Source organism: Melitaea cinxia, chromosome 10 (assembly GCF_905220565.1).
Source record: "Melitaea cinxia chromosome 10, ilMelCinx1.1, whole genome shotgun sequence".
In the NCBI taxonomy this organism is placed as follows: Eukaryota; Metazoa; Arthropoda; class Insecta; order Lepidoptera; family Nymphalidae; genus Melitaea; species Melitaea cinxia.
Genome location: NC_059403.1, coordinates 4,519,678 through 4,534,796, shown reverse-complemented (window position 1 = coordinate 4,534,796; position 15,119 = coordinate 4,519,678). Strand labels below are relative to the sequence as shown.

The 15,119-nt window shown below is 32.6% G+C and overlaps 1 protein-coding gene across 1 annotated transcript in view; it reads left to right on the top strand.

Annotated features, from left to right (window-relative positions):
• Positions 1-2,469: 2,469 nt before the first annotated feature.
• Positions 2,470-15,119, top strand: part of LOC123657183 — a 47,527-nt gene continuing 34,877 nt past the window's right edge. The window contains exon 1 of the mRNA XM_045592762.1: positions 2,470-2,709. Within this exon, the coding sequence (XP_045448718.1) occupies positions 2,470-2,709 (240 nt within the window). The remainder of the gene's footprint in view (positions 2,710-15,119) is intronic.

Here is a 15,119-nt window from a genome sequence, read left to right as displayed (position 1 = left end):
TCAATTCTACCCGATTGTTATCGCGATATTTTGTGAGGGTGAATGATACAGAAACTTGGTGTAATTATCGTATGTAACGTGTATTATGTATGTTATGTGTCCGTACTAGTCCGTTGGATGCAGTGTACAGTGATCCTGTTTTTTGCTCCGAGATGTGTTGTGGGTTATGGTATACGTACATATATAGCTGTATTAGACATTAAGTTGCCCAGGAACAGACAACTGTGTATGTTAAAGATATTCATTCATATTTATGGCTTAGTTAGTGCTAACGGCGACGTCGGTGTAGTAGTGATGATAGTCCCCATTAATGCCGACGGAATTAGGTTTAATTAGAGCATATAATAATATGCTCTATATTATATTTTAACAATTATTTCAATTGTTTATTTGATTGGTATCACTTGAACTATTAATACATAAAACATAATATTAAAATTTTGCCTATTTTATCGTAATTGATATTATTACTGACTCAAGGAGAGCAACGACACTTATTTAAATTACATTTATTATAGCTTGGGGCCTCATAGTTGTGGAGTAGTTTAATACGATGCAACGTATGTACAAGTAAAGAAACCCAGTAATTATATTTTCACTTCAAAAGTACAGCCGCTTTGAGAACCTCATTAAATTGAAGAACTTAAGACTAGATTATATTATTTTCAATGTACGATTCCTGAAATCGGTCTGATTTGGTAAAACCTTTTTGTTTTATGCAGCTAAGGTGGAGAGGCGTTCCTCTAGTAGGCATTCATTAGGCTGGAGGGATTCCAAAAGTTAGACATAGGGTTATGATAAGAATGAGGAGAGCTAACAAGAACGAGCCATTTTATAGCAGCGTTCAAGCGTGCAAATTAAGTATAGCTCGACGTTTTTCATATAACCTCAACATTATAGAAGATCAAGCCAAATAAGAATAGTCTGTAAGATTACGAGTATGATAAGATATTGTATGCATATTATGAGTACGATTTAAGACGAGACCTTACGCAACGCAACGCGTTTGTAATACTCATGGCTTTTCAGGCGTTTTAGCTTTTATAGCCGTTTACTATTAAATGAACAAAATTCCACCTCTATCATAACGACACACGGGGCCCATGCCCAGGGCCGCCAGCCTATTAAATCTACCGAAATTTAACTCTAAAACTTATATATGAAAACTTGATTCAAAAATACGACTATGATTTTTCAGGAAATAGAAATTCTGTTTTTCTTCAGCTTATGACAAATATAATTATCAGAAAACAAATTCAATTAAAAAAATAGGGTTTGGATAAATCTATGCTGAATACCTTTGATAGTTGGGCCTAAATATTTACTTTAATAAATATTTAGGGCCCATTTTTTTCGTATCGCAGGGGAACCCATTTACGGGTGATATCCAGGATGCCCGGGTAAGCATTCCTAGACCATATGTCGGCTTCAGCACTTGGGGGTGCAATACCGACCAAAATCCCTGGCCTTAAGCCGCTTTAATTGGATTGTCCCGGATCTGCAGGCAATAGGATTCCTTCCAGCGACAGGCCGCCCTCGGCGAAAAGGCTAGACTTCTCCTCCATGGTGACTGTCCGGCTCACCTCTGAATAATCCCGACGACGCCGTGTCTAGCAGGACCGGGTTCGCATCCCGGCCCGACACGGGCACAGGGGTGTTACTGGAGGCGCATTAAGTAGCGCCTCCTACGCACCCCCGACGAACATGTAGCATACACTTGACCGTGGAAAATTTTGGATTGTGATTACTGTTGTTAATAATATTATTCTTGATATACACTGCTACTGATATCGCGGATAAAAATTCTTTAATATAAAAAATTGGAGTTTGAAAGACATCCCAATTAGGTATTTAAATTTAAAATGTGTTTATTCGGATATATATTTTATTTATTAGAGATTAGTATTATAATGTTTTTTCTCGAGTGTGAAATGTCCTAATTACATAAAATAAAACACTAATTTATTATTTATATGTTATGGTTGTTACGACACTGTCTGTGCGTTGAACCGATACTGATCAATGTTCATCCGGGTATATGAGCCTTAGTCTTTCAAGCGTGATTTACCGTTAATAGCTATTTAAAAATATTTATTATTAATCATTTTTTTAAATATGATATTTAATAATGAAAAGTATTCTCAAATTACATAAACTGAAAGTTTTCCAATTATAATATTTTAATTGAATAAATATTTAGCGAATTTTTTTATTACATTTCACACACGTAGTTACAACATGTCACTATCGTAACTGGAGTGACATGTAAAAGCATTCTTGACAGTGCCCCAAGCTCTAGTTACGAGGCACGGTGAGCGCATGGCCTTGCAGCGACCACCACCGTCAGGGCGGGGGCGCCTATGTTTGCGGCCGGTCTCGGCGACTTCGCCACTCGTACTGCGGTGATCAGCCGACCAACGCGCTTTTTCGAATTCGAACGGAGATGACAGATTGATTTTTTTTTAAATCATGTGGTTTTGGTTCCTTTGCGTGGCTTCGGCCGCGGTGTATTCGGTAGACGGTGCAGGCGCCGGTGCCGCCCGCCTTGTTTGTTACGTTGAAGGCGCGCGCGCATCCGATTTTACCGAGTGCACGCATCTCGTTTACGCGGGCGACGCGAGAGGAGAAAAACTTAACGCTCTGCTGAAGGACTATAGGAAAGACAACCCTAGACTCAAGATTTTACTGCGTGTGAGCGAAGCGGATGAGGTGAGTCGCTTTTCTTTTACGATTAACGATTTCTAATGAAGTAAATAGCGAAAACTTCAATACCGAAACAACCGTTATATTTGTAAGTAACAAGTTAACTTACAGCTTTATAACCTCTTTAGTATGTTGCGATACACAAAAATAATGTTTAAAAATGTAATTTAATAACTAAGAAATGAAAACTTCTAAATAAAGAGTATTTATACAATTGTTTATAATCTTTGAAAAAAAATGCCCTTAGAACCGTAGTATTTAAACTAATTTCAAACGGGGTTATATAAGGATTAAAATTATACTAATCTACTCGATGTTATTAGACATTAAAGAACATTTTTTTAAATATACGAACGTAGTATATGTATGTGTGTATGTTTATTTGTATGTATGTGTTTATGTATATATTCCTGTTACATAAAATTTTTGCGCGCCATCCCACACTCATTATTCATATTAATACTAGCCTCAATCTAGATTACATCGAACGTACATATATCGAAGTGAATCATGTAAATGTTATTTACAGAGTGATTTTTTTTTAAAAGCTACTTGTGCTTCAAAAATATAAGCCTTAGGATTGTCAATAACAATAAATTGTTGTGCAAAATTACATACCCCTTATGACGTAAAAACTTTTCAAAATGTAAGATAATTTTAAGCCACGAAAGAAAATAACCCTTTAGTTATATATTTTAAACTAACAATGAATATACTTGTATTATTCTTGTATCAGTATACTTGATCAATATACTCGTTATTGTAAAGCGACGATTCATAATTGTGTCAAACGAAAAAAACCAACTTCAATTACATCGATATCACAATAACATAACAATACGATACAAGAACGTAAGTAGACGAAAAAACAGCTAAGTAAATACGCGTTATCAAAAATTACTCTTATTAAGATTACTATTAAAGATTATTATTACACGTAACGTGACAAGCGTTAGCTTTCGATTAAAGTAAAAGTCATCAAAATCGGTATACCCAGTAAAAAGTTATGCGGTATATATAATACAACAGGTCGAAAAAATTGTCAAAAAATACGGATTATTATTAGATATAACTCGAAAAGTACTTGTCGGATCTCAATTGAACTCAAATGGGAGTAATGGGACCACATGTCGGGTGAAATCGGTCTGCCCTGCAGTAAAAAGTTCTGAGGTAACATAAATTAGAAAAAATTCAATCGAATTGAGAACCTCCTTCTTTTTTGGAAGTCGGTTAAATAGTGCTTTTGAAGCCTAATTGAATAAAGAGATTTTTGATTAACGTGGTTATGGTTGATGCAATAGTCACGTTTTGGAAGTTGCCCCAGTGGTCGTAGATGTGTCTCATAGCAAATATTTGTATAGGGTTTTATACTCGTAGGTATACAGTTTTAGGCGTTTGTGTTTGTGTTGTTTGCGTTCGTTGTGTTCACCACAGGATTTAATTGTAATCTATATTATATAAAACGATGCTTATCTCCCTTGGTCACGCCATAATTTGATAAACAATTTATCGATTTCATCTTTTATTTAAGTTTTCTAATACTTTGTTTAATCTTCTTACATTTCGTGAAATGTATAAAAACTTTTATAAGACTTAAGGACAATTTCTATACAATACTTCACGCGTTAGACAGTTCTGTGGCGTCATCTATCTCGCAACAAACAAACTAGAGAAAACTGACGTATCCTACATCGCGATATCAAAGTTATCTGAAAAGTTCGTAAGACAGAACAATTAGTGCCCACCACTACATAAATAAATTATATTTCGACACCAGCAATTTATACTAAGCTAACTCTTAAAAGTGAACTTTACAATAAAGGCTTATAAAAGGGAAAAACGTGATACCTTTTATATTAATTAAGAAACCTTTTTGAAATTTGGTATCTTTAATAGTTAATTTATTCATTGCAATTTCACAATTTTTTTATTACATTTAAAAACACATTTTATCAAGTACGCATTAAAAAAACAAACTTATGGAAAAGTCGAATTGGCGTAGTATAAATTGTTGGTGTCGATTTATCAATTAATGTGATTTTTTTTGTTTACGAATCGAAATATACAAAAAATGCCGAACTTTTAGACTAGGTTCGGAATAATGTTTTTTTAATATTGACAATTTCATCGATACGCTAATAAGTACAAATACATATTCAGGATGCAAATAACTTATTCTTCGTTCGCAAATTTACGATATTGTTATATAAGGCTTGAAAACCTATCTGTTTTATTGGGAAATTTGTACTGGACCGATGCTAAATGGACTCATTGTAAGATTCGTGGCCACGCTAATGACTAACGTTACAGTTTATGTAATCAGAGCCAAAAATACATAATATCAATGTTAAAAATTTTGATGTCAAATTACTTAAAATAATATTGTAATGATTTATTTATACATCATTTTACATGTATGTGTATTTTTTTTCTGTATGTGCAGAATATTGCATTGAACCCTTTCTTCAAGTCGAGACCAATTTTAACTACCTTTTTGTATCTATTTTAGTAAAACCATAAAATAATACTCTGCTATCAGGTTAACTTTATTATGATAAGGTTAAATCAACGTTTAAAAAGTACAAATTCTACCACATCCAATAATTTTACTTTTTTAACTAAATTTTTTATGTTAACAATTTCTTTGGCATCATTCAACTAAATTCTTTTTAATTTATTTTATATGACTATATTTTTTCATATTTAATAACCTGTATTGACGACGAGTTAGCGCAACGATCTCAGTCCTGTTAAGACAAGCCGTTGCGTTGGTGGTTACGAGTTCAATCCCTGCACACGGGATACATTTCTGGTGACTGTACAGATGTTTGCCGTGGTCTGGGTATTTGTGCTTGTGTATTGTATTTGTTTCCCGACACAGGAGCTATTACTAGAGGCGGGGAAGGGGGTCTTTGAGTGTGAAGCGATTCTTTATAAAAAAGGTAATAATATAATATTAATATTCTAATGAAAAATTTGGTGCCTGTAACGGTATGATTTTTCTCATTGATGTGACATCTTATTTATGTTACAATCCAGGTGCAGACTTTATACAAAATCAAACAGGACCTGTTTCACTACTTAGTTGTAGATAAAGGTTATCTTATAAATAAGTTGCGATTAAACTTTAACAGCAGAAAGTAGATGGATGTAGCCAATAGGACTTTTTTCACCTCATTTAATAAAGTTTTAGATACATATTCTATAATATAAAAATGGGTCGCTGAATGTGTTGCTAAGCGCAAAACTCGAGAACGGTTGGACCGATTTCGCTAATTCTTTTTTAAACGGTTTTATTTAGCTCACCCCGTTTGTTTTATTTTTTATTCTTGGGTCAAATTTAGTAATTCAAATTTCACCCTCTTCCTGTCAACCGATTAATCTGAAATTTTGTATACACTTTGGATTTTGGTGACAATACAATTATGTTTATTCATTATCATTATAAATTCAAGATGGCCGCCGCTACAAAATGGCGCATAATTTATGTTTTATTAATCCCATCAATATGGGTATCAAATGAAAGGGCTCAACAAGCAGAATACAATATACTATAAAAAATTGAAATCCAAGATGGCGGCCGCTACAAAATGGCGGATAACGTAGGTTTTATCAATCCCATCAATATTGGTATCAAATGAAAGGGCTCAACAAGCAGAATACAATATACTATAAAAAATTGAAATACAAGATGGCGGCCGCTACAAAATGGCGGATAACGTAGGTTTTATCGATCCCATCAATATGGGTATCAAATGAAAGTGCTCAACCAGTTTAATCAATGTACTATATAAAATTAAAATCCAAGATGGCGGCCTCTACAAAATGGCGGATAACTTAGGTTTTATCAATCCCATCAACATGGGTATCAAATGAAAGGTCTCAACAAGTAGAATACAATTTACTATGCAAAATTGAAATCTAAGCTGGCCGCCGCTACCAAATGTCTGATAACAATTTTTTATCAATCCCACCAATATGGGTATCAAATAAAAGGGCTTGACAAGAAGAATACAATGCACTATACAACCTCAATATTTAAGATGGGCCTTGCAATAATGAAGCACTAAATGAATTAAACAGAATGCGAAATAAAAACTAAAAACTAGAAAATAAAAATAGGTAAAAAAACTTTTTAAGTTAAACGGTTTTATGTTAAACATACATTGCAATGTTTAAGATAAATGTACTAAAAACCAAAAAATAATAAAATAGATACAGTCGTGGGAATTATAAACATATGCATAGACTAGACTAAAATAAAACCGTGGGGCACGTCAATTGTCTACAAATTATCGACTTAATGTGCGATAGAAGAATCGTTTAATTCGTCGTTAAAATAGGCAGTTGGCCCGCAGACGGTGAGGAAATTACTTACTATTTTCTTGCTCATGGAAATTCCAATAGTTATACACTCCATGTAAATAAAAGAGATGTTTCAACTAGTTTATCGTTGGACATTCACGCTGCTGGCAGGCGAGGAATCGTTTCACTGCTCGTAGTTTGTCTTTAATCGACAAAACATATGATAAAAGTACTACTCGCTCACCACTATGAAACCCTAAAACTCGCTTATAATCGAGCTTGCTAGCTTGTTTCCACATTCTAGCCCTACTTATCACACGTCCATCGTTGTCGGTTGAACAACTGCCTAATTATAGTGTAACATTACAAAACAAACATTTTAATCAACTCAATTATTATTTCAACAATTATTTTAGTCTAGTCTATGCATATGTTTATAATTCCCACGACTGTATCTATTTTATTATTTTTTGGTTTTTAGTACATTTATCTTAAACATTGCAATGTATGTTTAACATAAAACCGTTTAACTTAAAAAGTTTTTTTACCTATTTTTTTTAAAATATTCCTTGAAGTACGAGGATGGTTCTTACGGAGAGAAAAATTCTAAAAAAATTAAATTTCCTGAAAAAGTCTAAAAACAACACGTTTCTATACTCCCATACAAAAGATTTGTGATAATACTTAAAAGTCAATTTGAACTTTAATACCATACGATAAAGTTTGTGTTAGGCGATACGAAGTTCGCCGGGTCAGCTAGTTGTTAATAGAAATCATCACGCTAAGATCAAGAAAAAGAGCACCAATGAAGAATGTTTCAAAATCGGGGGTTTTTCAAGTAACTATTCCACGCGTACGAAGTCGCGGGCAGAAACTAGTATCTTATAATTACAATGGAATCCTGTAGTACTTTGTAAGTCTAAGATATTGAGGGATTTCTAAGGTTATAGTCGATAATCCATTGAAGTTATTTGAAACAAAATTTTATCCATTTTTGTAGACCGACTTAATAAAAAAAAGGAAATAGTTCTCTATTCGACTGTTTTAATGTGTGTTACTTTTTAGGGGTGTACCGATTTTGATGATTCTTTCATTTTGAATTGAAAGCTGGTGCTTGTTATGAGGTCCCATTTATATATTATCGAGATCCAACGAATAGGTACTTTTTGAGCTACCCATAATAATGCATACATATGCATTCGCTGTAATGCGGTAGTCGGTAAAATACAAACATAAAAAATACAGTCGAATTGAGAACTCCTCCTTTATTTCAAGTCGGTTAAAAATCCATGCTGTTGTTTTTGTGTTGTGGTGTTTGTAGCAATATCCCTTATATGCAGTTCTAAAACTTTTTACATTTATTTTACGATATTCTTATAGCAGATTTTAATATTTATATTCAGAGGGCAAGTAGTGCGACTAGAAATACTACTTTTTATTTTAGAATAAATGTTATTAGTACACAAACTTAATTATATTTTTTTTTATGTACGTAATTATGATTATAAATAAACATGAAATGTTTATTTATCCGACCTTTTTACAAAGGTACTTTATTGATTGTTATCGAAAGAATATAATCGTAAGGTTTAAGTGCGTTACACATAAGATAACTTAACACACAATGGTTTTACGTAAGACTACTCATGTTTTCCGGCACGCCTCGCGAGGTCGGGTATCTGGGAACAACCCGAACAGTAATGACGTCACCTGCACAAACATATAGCAACCAATTAAGTTGCAACTGCACTTAACTAAATATGTAAGGCCGGTAATACGACGGAAATTAATATACCTACTATTGCGTATAATTTTAAGTAAGTCACTCGATATTATATTTTTGTCGCATTCTACACGGTTTTTAAAGGTAAAAGGGCACTTACGAAAGTCGCTGAGACCTCTATGCCGAGGTGAAATTTTTGTAACATTATCTTTATAAACTTAATTACTTTTTTTCGCTAAGTTATAATTTACCGTTACATAAATATTATCATGTGTGGCATTACTTGCCCTCTGAATATAAATTTCAAAAAATCATCATTTCAGCCTATTGCAGTCCATTGCTGGACATAGGCCTCCACAAGTTCGCGCAAAAAACGGCGTGAACTCATGTGTTGCCCATAGTCACCACGCTGGGTTAGTGACCGCAGGGCAGGCTTTGACGCACCGAAGACGTTGCTGCCCTTCTTTTGCCTGTGTATTTCAAAGCCAGTAGTTGGAAGGTTATCCCGCCATCGGTTGGCTTTTTAAGATCCAAGGTGGTAGTGGAACTGTGTTATCCCTTAGTCGCCTCTTAAGACACCCACGGGAAGAGAGGGGGAGGCTATGTTCTTAGCTGCCGTAACCACACAGCATAGTATTCTAGTATCACTTAGTGAACCAAATTAGTACTAGCAGCAGATTAAATAACATATAAATGGCTGACTAATAGATTTTAATATCACAATCCGTAGAATACTGTGACGTTAAATCAGGGCATCTAATTAACTAACCTACGTAAAAAAATATATATTTATACTTTGCAGTACAACTACTCTAGTTTAGGGGTATATGTGGCGCCTAAAATCTTGTGATCACGGGTTCGATTACCATGAATATTTGTATTTGTAAAAATATTTGTTTCCAGTCTGGATATCGGTCCTTGTGGATTTTGCTTTAGAGCCTTATTATAGATACCTAGCCATCATTGTTTATAGTAGAAAATATATACGCCGACTTGAAGTGGAGAAACAAAGTGGATTAAGCTCCAATCTTCCTATATTGGGAGAGAGGCCTATGGCCAGCAGTGGAATGTTACAAGCTGAATCAATGACCATACAGTACAACAATCCTGGCGAATATTTCGTCAAACATAAAAATAAATTAAATAGATATGAATGTGGATTCTCTTATTTATTAAGCAAAAAAAAAAAAATTTAAATGTGGAATGTAGAATAAAATAATCTAGTTTTGACTATATTAGGAATGAATAGTCATAAATTTTATTTAACCTTTAGTGTTAATAATAATATCCATGTAAATGTATATTTTTATAAATTGTTTTTATTTTTTATATTTATTGTTTATTCAGAACTAAGCTATGTATTATATTTTTCTTGTAAATACAATCTATTAACTGAAATTACAGATTACGATCTCTGCGTTAATCTGTTTATCTGTTAAAAATTTTAAGAAAGGCTATTAAAAATAATTTTACGCTGTAAAAGTATTTATGTTACTGTTAAAATATATAATCCTGTCTCGTACACATAAAAAACTCAACCATATTATAAAATATTATTATTTTTTCGTTTACTTACGTAGTATTACTTATCGATATAATTGATCGAATGATCGATGAAGTCGATTTTTTTTCGTTTGCGAGCAAACACAATTATATCTTATTTTATAGATCTTCAGTTCAGTTCTTTGCTTAATGGCTTTTAGTTTTATAGATCTTTTCGACATACATAACTGACAGCTGTGTAATCGATTACGACATTACATAATTGTTAAAAATAAAATTATACTTTTTTTTTGTTTACTTAAGAAAAGCCTAAGAATATACAGCCAATATAGTTTATATTTCTTGAAAGCAACTTTCGCTAAGGCCGCTAAAAACGTAAAGATTGTTATCTATAAACTGTTCATGGAATGTTTGTTTGTAGATAAAAAATCTAGAAATCGATTGTAGCTTAAATTCTTTGTACGTATCCAATGTTCCATGGCATTTGTGGTATCAATGTAGAGACTATTATATCACATGGCATGGTTTTGTTTTAGAATCAAATGTCTAAAAGTTAGTATTACGGAATTTTGTTGTATGTAAGTTAGTTAACGTAGAATTTCGTCTAGCACTGGAGTACAATTTAAGCAATTGAAATAAAATCGTAACCAAGTCGTCTTGTGTACACAGCTGTCGCAGATAAAACCCGAGAGAACGGATAGTTTTAAATTATTCGTGCGAATATATATTCAATGAAAAAAAAAAATCTAAATAGTATTATTTTTATGAAGGATTGCATATATCAAGGTTGTTTTAGCACACGACTGATACAAATATAATGTAAATACATAAATATATCCTCCTTATAACATATATGGTAAATCAGGTTATTTAGTCGATATCCGTAAGCATTCATTATCAAATATAAGTTGTCAGAATGAAAATTTATAAGTAAATAATAAATAGATATCTTTAACATACACAAACGGTCGTCTGTTCCTAAGATAAGCAATTTAATATTTGTGTTATAGGTAAGAGCCGACGGATATATTTGCTTTTTTTTTACAACTATAAATATAAATTATACACATATAAAAAGTACACCAAGAAACGAGGCAAGAATTGAACCTAGAACCTCCGGAATAGAAATTAGATAACTGCACACTGCTCTGTATTGTTCGCAATCTCTGTGAAACCGTATTGGTTTTGTTTTGTTTTGATTTTTATTATTGTGAACAAAAAATATTTTTCTTTCTTTCTTTCTTTCAACCATCACATAATTATATTTGGAAACTTACAAAGTAATAATATCAAATATTGTAGTGAAAACTATGTGAGTTAATTAGAGCTGTTTTCATATAAAGATATCTAAAAGACAAAAGCTTGTATTTTTTTTTCAAACGTTTGTATTCACAATATTTGCACCAAAAAGTTTTAGTTTACTTATGCTGTTTTATTTATTTATTTATTTATTAAAGGATAACCAACAAAAGATGCATTAATAATAGTTTGTTACATATGAGCTTACAATAGGAGATCAATGCTCTTTTAATTACAGGATATCACAACATGCATTATCACGTTAAGTAATACAAAAAATAAGTTAATGAGTTAATTTGTCAATAAGCAATCATTAATAAAAATTCAAAATTATAATATCGTTAATATGTATCAAGTTTGATGTGCTAATCTAGTAACAATTTAGAAATACCTGATAAAATATAATGTCAAAAGCATATTAATTTAGGACGATCCAATAAAAAAGAAAAAAGATTAAAAATAAAAAACAAAAATTAAAAATGAAAAAGCAACACAACACGTTGGAGTCAAATACTATTAACAAATTACAGTCAGGTCAAAATAGTAAAATACAATGTCAAAATTATCTGGTCTTTTCACCGAGGCCAGCCTGTCGCTGGAGGGATCCTGTTGCCTGCAGATCCGGGACCCTCCAATTAAAGCGGCTGAAGGCTCCCGCAGGGGTTTTGGTCGGTAGTGCACCCCCAAGTGCTGAAGCCGACATACGGTCTAGGAATGCCTACCCGGGCATCCTGGATATCACCCGTAAATGGGTTACCCTGCGATATCAAAAAAAAAGTCAAAATTATAAGATTATCGAATATCCAAATTGTAATACGATTAATTATAAAATTAAAATTAAGATTCAAAAATAGAAAAATAAAAATAGAAAATCGAATATTCAAAAATTAAAATCAAAAATTAAAATTTAAAAATTAATAATAATTATATCAAACAAAAAAATTAAAAATTAAAAACTTAACTTTAAGTCAGTTGAAAAGTTTAAAGGGCAAACCTAAAGAAAATTTCAGCATTACAATTTAAAAAGATGTAACAACCACACGTCTTGAATCATCCAAAAACTATATACAGGTCCTCCCCCCATCTCCGCATTAGTGCTTCTTGCCCCATCCGACGCACCCGTAAGATCCCGTCCAACATGGGGTTCTCTCACCAAGAGTCCTCCTACTCGAGACCTGTATTATCCTACTGCTGGGCATAGCTTAATCCACCACGCAGCTCGAATGCGGCTTGGCAAATTAAAAAAAAAAATTCCACTTATATATTAATCATTATAATGGACTTTGTTTTTCGAAATCCGTAAACTATTTCAAGCATAATAATGAACTTTATGTCATCTGTAACTTAAAAATGGTTTTCAAAAACAAAAGCGGAACAGAGTCATTTATTTGAATGATGAATTCGTTCATTCGTTCAATGTTGTTTTTTTTTTGGCCCTGGACTGTGTGTCAAGGTTGCGAGTTATGTATCGACAGAAGTGACAGCTCTCTTTTGGACTGGAATGTCGTTCAGTAAGTATTGTCATGAGTTGAGTCACAATTTAGATCAGAGATCAAATGATTTGTCGATTTTTATCTGTATTAATTTGTTTGTTATTGATCTTTTTAATATTTAGTGGTCTCTGCTGTCCATGGTCATATGTTTTATCAAAGAAAAATGAAACACATGGTTATAGCTTAAGAGAAAACTTAGATGCATCTTTGATATAACATAGGCCTCTTTCCCCATGTAGGAGAAGGATCCGAGCTTAATCCACCACGCTGTTCCAATGCGGTTTTTCGGATAAAAAAAAATTCTTTTGACCACTTATATTTCAGTTATATTAATATGGTTATCGTAGGAGAAGGGTCGGAGCTTAATCCACATCGTTGCTCCACTGCGAGCTGGCGGATATATTCCCATATTACTATGAGTAACAATCGCTGTCAGGTGTACATGATAACAACCGGGACCGACGGATTAATTTGCTCTCCGAGGTACGGTGGGGAGACCCGCAAGGACTGCACAAACATCCAAACCACGGGAAACATCTATATAGCCTATCTGAACGACTCGTAGCAAACTAATGTAAAGTAAAAATTGTAGAATTTTTGGGAGGAAAATAGCTTCTCCTTAATGCAGATAGCTAAGCTACCTAGCTAGGAAAAGTAGAGATCATACTTAGTAATTACTTTCAAACTACACCTAAAAACAAATTGTTCCTTTTTTGTTACTTAGAGTTTGTAGGGTAGATATAAATGAATACTTGTAGCAAAAGTACTTATCAAATTGTGACGGATTGATTTTTATTTCACTGTAATAAGTTTGGAAATATGTTTTCTAAACATTATTATTATTAAATAAAATGAATAAAAATGGATTATTTTATATAATTTTTACTATAAAAACTGTACGGAGAAAATTACATTAAGTTTATTTTTGAGTATTTTTATTCTTACAGTACAGTGTATAAAAAAAATAGATAAGCTTCGGCAGATCTTAATAAACAGGTGATCCAAAATACTTTTTATCCAGAGCAATAGACACCCAGGAAAGTGCATTTAAACGAACCGACTTACCTGTTTAATTATAGTATGCAACAACTTAAATTATAATTAAAGAATTATTTAAAGAGCATATTATTTCGTAAAACAAATTATTAATACTCACCTGCCAGATCGAAATATACCGCTAAATCATCAAAATTAGCAATATGATATTAAAAACTATCATTATACATTTAGTCCCGCCTTATTTGAATTACATTAATAAAATTAACATTGTTTATGTCTAAGCATTTATTTAAGAGATTTTCTATGTAAAAAGTTATATATATAAAGAAATAAATATCTGCTTTTGTTTTATAAGTAAGATCTGACTGATATAGTTACATTTTTTGATACACATACATATAAATGTACATAAATGAATACCTACTTAGAAATAATACGTATATACATACATAAATGTAAATAATACACCCAGAGATCGAAATCTTGTGAGTTGTGGTCCCCCGGAGATTAAAGCAGGGCCACTACAAATTGGCCCAACGGGCTATTTAAAGTTATTTGTATGGTTGGTCTTTGATTTTATTTTTATTTATCATCGTAAAACTTAATTTTTTCTGTAGTTATATTTATTTGTTACCTATGAATCTAAAAATAGTATTTCACTAGAGGAGATGAATCTGACCTTTAAGGTGCTGATAAGACTTATCTGTAACTTATATAAATCAAGATAATCATCTTTATCAGTCACTATTGAAGCAGTTCTTAAAGTGTTAAATTAATGTTGTAATGAATAGTAGACATCAAACCTTCTAAAAGATTATTTTTTATAGGTTACCCTTTTTTATTGTTTCTACTTTCTAATCAATTGATTGATTCAGCCTTAAAATCCCTCTGCTGTGTATAGTCCTCTTTATCCATGTAGGAAAAGGGATAGAGCTTAAACCATCACGCTTCTCCACTCTGATTGGCGGATATATTCGGTACTGTGAGTAACGATCGCTATCAGATGTCTATGATAACAGCCGGGACCGAGAGCTTAACATGCTCTCCGAGGGGGATACCAACAAGAAAGATACCCAGACAGAAAACAAATATTT